Consider the following 9,216-nt stretch of genomic DNA (forward strand, 5'->3'; position numbering starts at 1 on the left):
CCCGCGCCGCGTGTTCTCTTTTTTCCACTGTCTCACGCCGGCCTCGGGAACAATTGGTGACACTTTGAACTGCATGAAGAGGCGCGAGCAGCGTTACAAAGCCCACTGGAACGAATGAACGAACGAAAGAAAGGAGAAGGTAGAATGGCACTGTTCTTCTTCCAGCTTTCCACGCGAAAAGAAAGAAGACTTTTCCCTCGTTGTTGTTGTTGTTGTTGTTGGCAGGCAATGACCACAAAGTGTCCGCTTGTATTTTTTCAACACACCTTGTTTTCCGCGAAGAGAGAAACAAACTCGTGAGTCGAAACAGCAAAACGGTGTTGTTGTTTCGCGAGTGGAAAAGCTACTCAGCCCTTTTTCGCTGGGAAGCGCTCGAGACCCGGTGGATTCGCGTTTCACCGAGAAAGCACTGGATCAGCGGGTCTCGTGTTTCGTTAATCGGTTAACGCTGCATCCGGGGGATAGCGGAGCAACGCGGAGATTAACGCAACCGAAGAACGAAGGAGGCGATCGAGAAGAGAGGAGAGGGCTTAGAGAGCCACGAGACGAGACGTGAGTTCGAATCGGAAGACGCTACCTGTTACACGCCATTTCCTCGCTGTTATTAGCGATACAGACAGAGGAGCATGCGATTTATAGCTGAAAGAATTTATAGCTGCAGATGGTGAATTATATCGAAACCGTTAACTCGCAGGCCACGGTTCGCGGAATCGGCGAACGCTTTTAAGAATTTACCTCGCGGTTTCTGCCGCGTCCCTCGTTCCATCCTCTCTCCGCCTCTTTGCTTTCATCTTCGTGTCTCTACCTCTGGTTTAAATAATTCTACGAAACCAGGTACTCGCGTGTCGCCTTGCGGAGAAAGAAAGAGGAATATTAGTTTTTTAGACACCGAAGGTTGGAGGGTTTAGCCAGGTAAAAAAGAAGAATGGAAATTGGACGAGGAACCGATGCATTCTTAATCTTCGAGCAGAGCTCGGCGAACTTATGAATTTAAATCATCTCCCCACCGACGGCTCGTTTCTAAGCGGGTACTTCCGAGGTGGCGAGAAAAATAGTCGTATCATCGATCCCTGTCTCAGTGCGCATTCATCATCGGTCAGTTCTACCCGCGCCGAGACGCGGCTGCTCGCGTCTGCTGAAAGATTGAGGCAGGTCCTGCCGGTTCCAACGAGAGTGAAAACCAACCTCCTCTTACATTGTCCATCTTCGATCCATTTTAAACTGCGAGCTTCTTCCACAAATATCTCCAGTGGTTTACTCTACTTTTTCCAAACGAATCTTCTCCCTTGAATTGTAATCAATTAGAAGGCGAAGCATCTACCATCGACGCGACATCGTCGCCATAAGTTTCCGTTGCTGTAAAACGGGACTCGTGTTTCATCCTCGAAGCGTCTCGAGATCGGCTAACGAGCGTATAACGGAAACGACCCCACTTTGAGTTAGATTCTCGCACGGAGTTGAGGATTACTTATTTAAGCAACGACCTTTCCCTTTTCCATCTGTGCCGTCAATCGACAGACATCGATCAGGTTCTTCGTCTTTCATCGAACGCCTTCTCCGTTTCAAATTCTTTACTCCGGCTGGATATCAAATATTTAACAGGGACTGCTGCAAAGCGACGACGCGATCGCAACGCGAAATAACGAGGCCCCTGTCGATGACTGGTGAATATTTGACGATAAACAGCGACGGCATTCGCGTGCAACGATTAATGCGCCGATGGCTGAGAATCCGGAGCTCGTTTGCATTTCACAGGGATTGTATAATAATTCCAATATACCGGTCGATGATCGTAATTGAACGGCCTCTCTAGAAAAAGGATATTCAGCAGTCTTGCCCGGAGTCTATCCATTCGAGGACTACTTCATCCGCAGACGAGAGGACGCGTTCCAATTGTGGTTTTTACAGAGATGTCGCGGAGACCGATCTCGTACGATAATGACATCGATCGGGTATTTTATTTAATGCCAGGTGTCCGTGAAATTCTCAGGATGTCGTCCGACTTGGTTAAACCGCGACCATCGAGAATTCTCCTACTCTCTTCTATCTATCCAGTCACCGATCTAAATGACATCCTTTCTCCATAACGAACACCTTTCACGCCGCTTTGCAAACAAAAACGATAATTTTCCGCTCGTTTAAATATTTTCTTCAGCCACTCTTATCTGGTGTGTCATCGAGGTCCCGTGACGGTTTTATTTCGCCCGGCGTCTCTTGCGTCCCCGATTCGACCCAGCCGAGCGTCCATTAGCCGAATTAACGAAGAAACACGAGCGTGTTTCGCGCGAGAGGACGCTTTTGATAGCGGGGCGTTGGTTTTTCCGTAAATACGCGGGAAATATTTCGACGAGCACGCCAGTTTCGTGTCTCTCCGTCTGTTTCATCGACCGCGGCTGGCCTTCCCTGTTGCAAAATCGTTGCAAACTGCGGTACAAGCTCTCTAGTCATCGTCGATTCTGCGTAGCCTATGATTATTCGAAGCGTGCACAGGCATCACCGTCCCACGGATTATCATTTCTATTGGGGTGAACCGCGAGAGTGCTTGCTCTGTCAGTTTTCCGCTAAATCGTGTACACACGTTGTGCAAACAGGACCGCGTTCTGCGATATCCCATTTTCGGCGAACACTCGCAGCGCGTTTCAGGAAAAAAGATCGCCCGTTTCAGGAAATCCACGGCTTAAGTCGGCACTTTATTTGTCATATTTGTGGAAACGAACGAGAAAACAGCATGGAAATTGCCAAGTTCTCAGCTGCCGGGCTTTTAGGGCGTCTACTATCCTGCCCGATCTTAATTAACTTCGATCTATTTGGTCGGTCGTGGTGGTTCACTCGCGTCTGCAATATCCTGGCAATATTCGTGACCCTTTCACCGGAATCCATCCTCGGCGATGGATCGAGCGGACGCCACGAACCTGCCGCTCGCATTCACGAGCCTAAAACGGACGATAATCGGGATGCACGTGGAAGGTATTCGCGTTTACAGTGTCCAAGTTCGTAATGGACGCGTGCAGGGGAGAGCGAACGGGCGAAACGTCGACGTTATCGCGACGAGATAACGTATTCACGTCGATGAATATTCAGGGAACGGGGGCAAATTTTGCGAACGCCTCCGTGTCGATTTCGTGTCATGCTCGGCTATGTGTACGGGGCTTAAGCTCCATCGTATGTCGAGCTATTTAGACCGCGACAGGCTCGGGAACGTGTCGTGGTAAGACGATAACGTTGCATAAGGCTGAGCGAGCAAGATCGACCGCCCTGACGATCGAGACAGTAGTTTCCGTTTCGTGCAAGTGGGAAAATTTGGTGAATCGTGTTCGAAATAAAAATTATCCCTCGCGGTCTCTATGTCTCGCGATAGGAAAGTAGAAGAATTTTATTTCTGTAACTTACGAATTTATAATTCGCATCGCGTGTTTTTCATAAATCGTCAGAAATTCGGAAATGATGATGATATATCATGTCCATATCGATTTGGATCAATTTGAACGTTCCAATCTGAATGAGAAACGCGTTTAGATATCTCTGATGCACAGGGTCGAGGCGAGAGGTAGTAATTTCTCGAAAGATAGGGCTCGGATCTCGAAGCTGCGAGGAAAGTGTACGCGAGTTATCTTGCGGAACATGGCGCGACGCCATCTTCTCCGTGACGTTCAGACGAAAGTGGATGAAACCGTGGGACGTTGGTTTATCGAACTATCGAATCGACCTCTCTCCAATCGGCTCGGCCGCTTGAGATTCAGCAGCGATAGCCGCGAATATCGGACCGAAAGAGTAGCTTCTCTCGTCTAGTTTCGCGATAAGAAAACGATTAACGATTCTAGGGCGTATCATCGATTCCGTGGAAAGCCCTTCGTGTATTAATGCTCCGCTTCTTCTTCTCTCTCGTTTATGAAAAAGAAGCATTCTTGTCTGGAAAAGAATCCTTCGAACGTTTTAAATAGGTTCGAAGAAACGCGATGGCAAAGTTGGACAAAGATCTGGCGCAAATTAACAGCACCGAGTCACCGAGAGTCGAGGAATTGGAAAAGAAAGCCTCTCTTTCTCTCTCATCGGAGTTAATTTCCAAGAATCTCGGTACGATACTTGAGAAACAATCTACTAGGTCACGAAGGCCTCCGAGGTAATCGAAGATCGAAATAAACCACTTCTGTTTCTTAGTTTCTCGCGGGCTGATTTTTCTCGCGTGCTTCCTGCTTTCCTCGAAGCGATATCGGCAGAAAATGGGAGCGCACGTCAAAGAATAGAACGGAAAAGAAAATTAGGCGCAGACTATGAATTACCGGTACAGAGAATTTGCCGCGTGTTTATACGCGTACGATACTCGTTAATCGACATTCGAGCCAAGCATAATATAACCCGGCAAAATCAAGCTCTGCATGATTAATTTAGCGTAACAGCTTGGTGGGGTGGGGCTGAACCATGTAAGTAACGTATATACTCGGTGCGCCAGTAAAAACATCCCCTGGAAACTCCATCCAAAGACAACTTAGGTTTCCGTGTTATAACAAACCGACTGCCAATTCCACGTTCTCTTGCCTACAAAGCAAACCTCTCTGCCACTCGGAACATGAAGTTTGAAGGAATCTCGGGACACACCCCTGTTAACGAGAAAATTCATTTATCGACGAGAGCTCGAACGAGCTTAGTCGGAGGCCGCAGGCGTCGATCCGTGGAAATACTTTCATTCCCGCGGTGACACGCGTCTCGAGCAGAGGGGCCTCTGTAATCACGCCCCGATTTTTCCCCTCGAGTCAGCCGCAAATTAAATAAGACAAACCCCGTTAGGGGAGCGTTCGCTCTGTCATATGGTAGATTCGCTTCTTCTCGCTGCGCGCGTTTCTCGCCATGCAACAGGCCTTCGAATACGTCGTGAGTGTGGCCTGTGGCAAACGTTCGAACAGTGTTTGGTGCGTTTTTAGGTCGTAAGGTTCGAGGACGATACGCTTCTTCGTCGTTCTTTCGTTTATTTTTAAAGGAACGATTATAGATCAACGGGATACCGAGACGGTGTTGCTTAATCGTTTCCGACTCCTCCTCATTCCCATTGTTTCTCGAATGCACGAGCAGCCGCCACCGCTTCCCTCGATCGATTTCGGATACGGCTAAACTCGAGTTACGCGCCGCTAAATTTCCACTCGGCCGGAGAATCCGTCCTCTCGGAAGCGTAGATTCCTCGCTCCTCCCTGTGCTCGCTACGTTTTGCAAATTTGACTATGCGAGAACGAGACTGGAATGTGGGAATCGGCGGTTGAAAAATATCCGATTGATCGGGGTTTGATTAACGAGCGCGGAATTGAACGAGTGCGCGGAGAACGATTTCAGGTTTATTTCCCATTTTCGATACCATCCCTGAAACCGTTTCTCTTCCTATGTCTTTTAATCAAAGCACGCTGTCCCTTTCGCTCGTAACTTTAATCCACGCCACTAATCGGATCCGCGGAACAGGCGGGAAAAATCAAAGGGACGCCGTTCGCAGAACACCCTTTTCATCCGAAGGAACAGAATTTTCGCCACGAGGCCAGTTTTCAGCAACGTCGACCTGTTTGAACGCTTGTAATAGAATAAAGGGAGAAGCAAAGTGTTACCGGAGCAGGGATAGACTGACCTAATGAAAAATTTACGATCGAGCATTCTCTGAGAAGAAACGGGAGAAAGAGGAAGTAAAGCCTGGTGAATACAACCTCCCCGTTTCCTCCCGTCTTCCGACGCTTTTACTCAACGCGAAAGACACTGGAAAGTGGTCGCTCTAGCATTTTCAACCCCGTTGCCGTCTGCAATTCTTCGCAATTCCCGGCAATTTCTCATTCTGCTTTGCGATTGCTTTACATATTAGTCATACCGTGGATCGTGTGAAAAGTTGGCCTCGACGAAAGATTCTTCTATCGAGGGGAAAGTTGGTCGGTAATTCATACATGAAATAAAGTCGGAATAAATAAGACGCTTGTTCAATTTTAATGACTGGCAAGGGAATTAAAGAGAACCGCGATGCTCTATTAATCCAGTGACCCACAAACCTCTTAATTTATTGTGTACTTATAACGCGAAAGTCGACGAATTAATTAGGAAAAAAGATGTGCTCGCGGAGGAACGCGAAATAAATGCAAATGCGCGCGATTTTCGTTGGTCCTTGTTAACTTTGGCTAACGTCGTTGACTTCACGGTTCAGGGAGATTACAGGAATAAAGGAATCCTCGACACGTTATCCAGCTTTATGTGAAATTCGAAGCTCGCTGCGCGTCCCACCCCGTCCTTCTCGTACGTACGCTTTCAGAATCGAACGTAGAGACTCTTGGCAACCATAGAGAGATGCACAGAGAGGCGCATACAGAGTTGGCGAACTGTATACAATTGACGAAGCTACGCGTCGAATCGATGCCCAATGCCCTTTTCCCTTTGCGGGCGGCAGAAGCCCGGTTATAATTAACAAGAGTTGCATTACGGATATCTCTCCTTGCAAACCGAAACTCGATTTACGTACGAAATGCAGCTCCAGATTTGCACAGCTTCAGATGTAATTTCAGACTTCAAGATGTAAATAAGCATTTCGTTCCATCTCTTTTCTTTTCTTTATTCCCGTCTGACGCGCATTTAAAAAGCTTTTCGGCCTCGTTGGAGCCTGCAAACCCATTCGCCAATAATCGCTCCATCCGACTGACAAACAGCGATACCTTTCGCAATTATCCTCCGTATACGGTTCTATAAAATTAACGAAGTTCATCGTACTCTTGTGCTGGCATATTCACGATCGGCGGATAAGTTTTCTCCGGCGAATTATTTTTACGTTACGGTGGGAGAGGAAACAGGAAATAACGGTAAGCGATTACAATGAGACCCAGTGATGAGTTCAAGAGAAAACGGACGCTCTGACAGTTAGCTCGCGTTTTAATTGGCAACCGTAATGAAATCTAACGCGTGAGCACCGAATTCTAGAAGCGTTCAACTCTGGATCCTCGTTACGCCATGCAATCGTTAATTATCTTTGACAGTCGGCTGTATTCGATGACCCGCTGGTACTTCGTCCCGCGCAACCCTTTCCAGAGACAGTCTCTCCGCGTCAAAGTTACCCTCTCGTAACCGGTTAACGCTCGTTGGTACGATGTTATTCTAGAGGCGGTAGATTCGAGGAGAAACGATTCCAGCGAGCAACAATCCCCGACGAAGAAAAAGGGAAACCTGTGAAAGTGTAACGCGAGCGAACGACGAATTAACGGCGGTTGAAAAAACGTGCTTTTTAATTAATCGCGGAATTAACGAGTTCTCCGAGGAGCCGATGGGACCGCGACGCGCCACCTTTAATTGCAAATCGGAAGAAAATCGCGCGCCACCGAAAGAAGGAAAGAAGCAAGTTCGCGAACGTTGAGCAAAGAGGAAAAAGTGGTAGCGAGTTTCGAGGATAGCCACGCGTCGGGAGGACAATCGAACGAAAATAATCGCGAAACGCCAAGGCACGATGCTGGCGTGCGTTTATCCGGCGGAGAACTTCAAGTCGAAAGCCGTGACGGTGAAGCTCCGGCACGGCCGATCCAAGAGAAAACCGAAGCTGCTGTCCGTGAAGGAGAAACCGGCAGACGGCAAGCAGCCGGAATGCGACAACACCCGTAAGCTCGAGAACGAGGTAAGCTCTCGCTTCGTATTCCAACCCCTTGCTGCCATCGACCACGAGCTATTACCGACTACACTTCTCTCTCCCTACCTACTTTCATCCTCTGCGATTCTCTATTTGTTACGTGCGAGTTTCTTCCCGTTCCGCCGTTATCTTAGAAAGACATCACAGCCACGAGAAACTTCAATTATCGGTTTTATTGTTATTTTATCGCTGTGCAACCTGGACAGTGTATTCTTGACTTTTACGAATACAAGGCCGCGAAGAGAAGGAAAAAAGTAACGGAAGGTAATTTCATGGAGAGATAGATCTCGTTAAACCTGCACGATCCTCCATCGGGATCGTTATCTCTGTCGCCACTGTCCCGCGGAATTTTTTCCCATTTTACGTGCTCGCCGTCCTCCATCCAATAAATAAATCAGCCATTTATCTCGGACGGAGGACGTTCATTACTTCCTCGCGATAAAACGTGGCCGCGCTCGGAGAAGGCGGGCCAAGAAGAGGGAACGCGTCATAGTTCACAGGGACTGGATCGGTTGGTTGATCGAATAAATAATAGTTACGGCCACTTAAACTGCCGCGAGATAACTTTGTAAGGCGGAGGCAGCTGGGATTATTTCGATGAAATTCCCTTGTTATTTATGCCTTCTCACCGGCAAAATGTCTCTTCGTCGGTGAATTTCCTTAATTACCACCCTCCCTCATCCCAGTACCGTGTGCCGCTTCGTGCCAGAGTATCTGACCGCTTATCACCGATGTTTATTTAGCCGTGTTTACCAAAATTATTACAAATTTCCTATCTCGAGATCTACGTACGTGAATCAGTACGACGATAAATAAACGCTGTGTGGGGTAAGGAGACGCCACTGAATTGGATACTGATCTTCCTATATTGGTAATTATTGTCGTTGGTGATTGCGCTTTGATGATTCCCACGCAACAATCGCCATATGTACACCTGGCGATCGTAACGACATGCGTGGTCCGTTTCCGCGAACGTTTTAACTTCCGTTTCGACGGGGTGCTACTCGTCGCGTCGCTATCGAGCGTGAAAAAAAAAGAGAAAGAGAAAGAAACGTTCGAACATAACGGCAAAGATAATTCCTTTCGATCGTACGAATGCCAATAGTCGAAATCCTACAAAATCGTCCGGGTTCTCGAGAAACATGCCGCTAAAGTTCTCAACGAGAAGCTGTTGATAGAGTCGCGCGTCGTTCCATCGTGTCCGCGTTCCACGCGATTCAATCGCGCGCTCGTTTGCTGACCGTTACGGACAAATGCTTTCGAAAAAGTTACAGTATAGTCGTTGGCAGTGTCGTGTTGCGCGATAATCGTCGGGAATTGTCCGTTGGCTCGATTTTCTCTCCAATACCTCTTCCCTCCCCCTGCTCGTCTCTTTTTAAATGCCACTGTTCCATTTCTCGCGGCTCGTTCGTTTGCTCTCCAAAGGAAAATGGCGCGGTTTGCACTAAAAATTCGACGTTTAAACGGCTGCCCGAACGAGTCTATAGTCGTTGCGAAAATTTCACTTTAAGGAACGTTCCGGAGCAAACAACGCGCCAGATATTCTTCTTCGTTCTCGACTTTATTCGACGGTGGCAGAGGCAGCTGCC

The 9,216-nt window shown here is 47.9% G+C and overlaps 1 protein-coding gene across 7 annotated transcripts in view; it reads left to right on the plus strand.

Annotated features, from left to right (window-relative positions):
- The window catches only part of LOC100743731 (putative uncharacterized protein DDB_G0271606), a 111,867-nt gene that overhangs the window by 66,968 nt on the left and 35,683 nt on the right, over window positions 1-9,216 (plus strand). For 3 of the 7 annotated variants that reach the window (XM_012394550.3, XM_012394549.3, XM_033318396.1), the window contains exon 2: window positions 7,109-7,615. The exons of the other annotated variants lie outside the window; for them this stretch is intronic. In XM_012394550.3, the coding sequence (XP_012249973.1) occupies window positions 7,451-7,615 (165 nt within the window). In that variant the 5' untranslated portion in view covers window positions 7,109-7,450. The remainder of the gene's footprint in view (window positions 1-7,108; window positions 7,616-9,216) is intronic. 7 annotated transcript variants of the gene reach the window in all.

This window comes from Bombus impatiens, unplaced genomic scaffold (assembly GCF_000188095.3).
Source record: "Bombus impatiens unplaced genomic scaffold, BIMP_2.2 scf_0091, whole genome shotgun sequence".
Taxonomy (NCBI): Eukaryota; Metazoa; Arthropoda; class Insecta; order Hymenoptera; family Apidae; genus Bombus; species Bombus impatiens.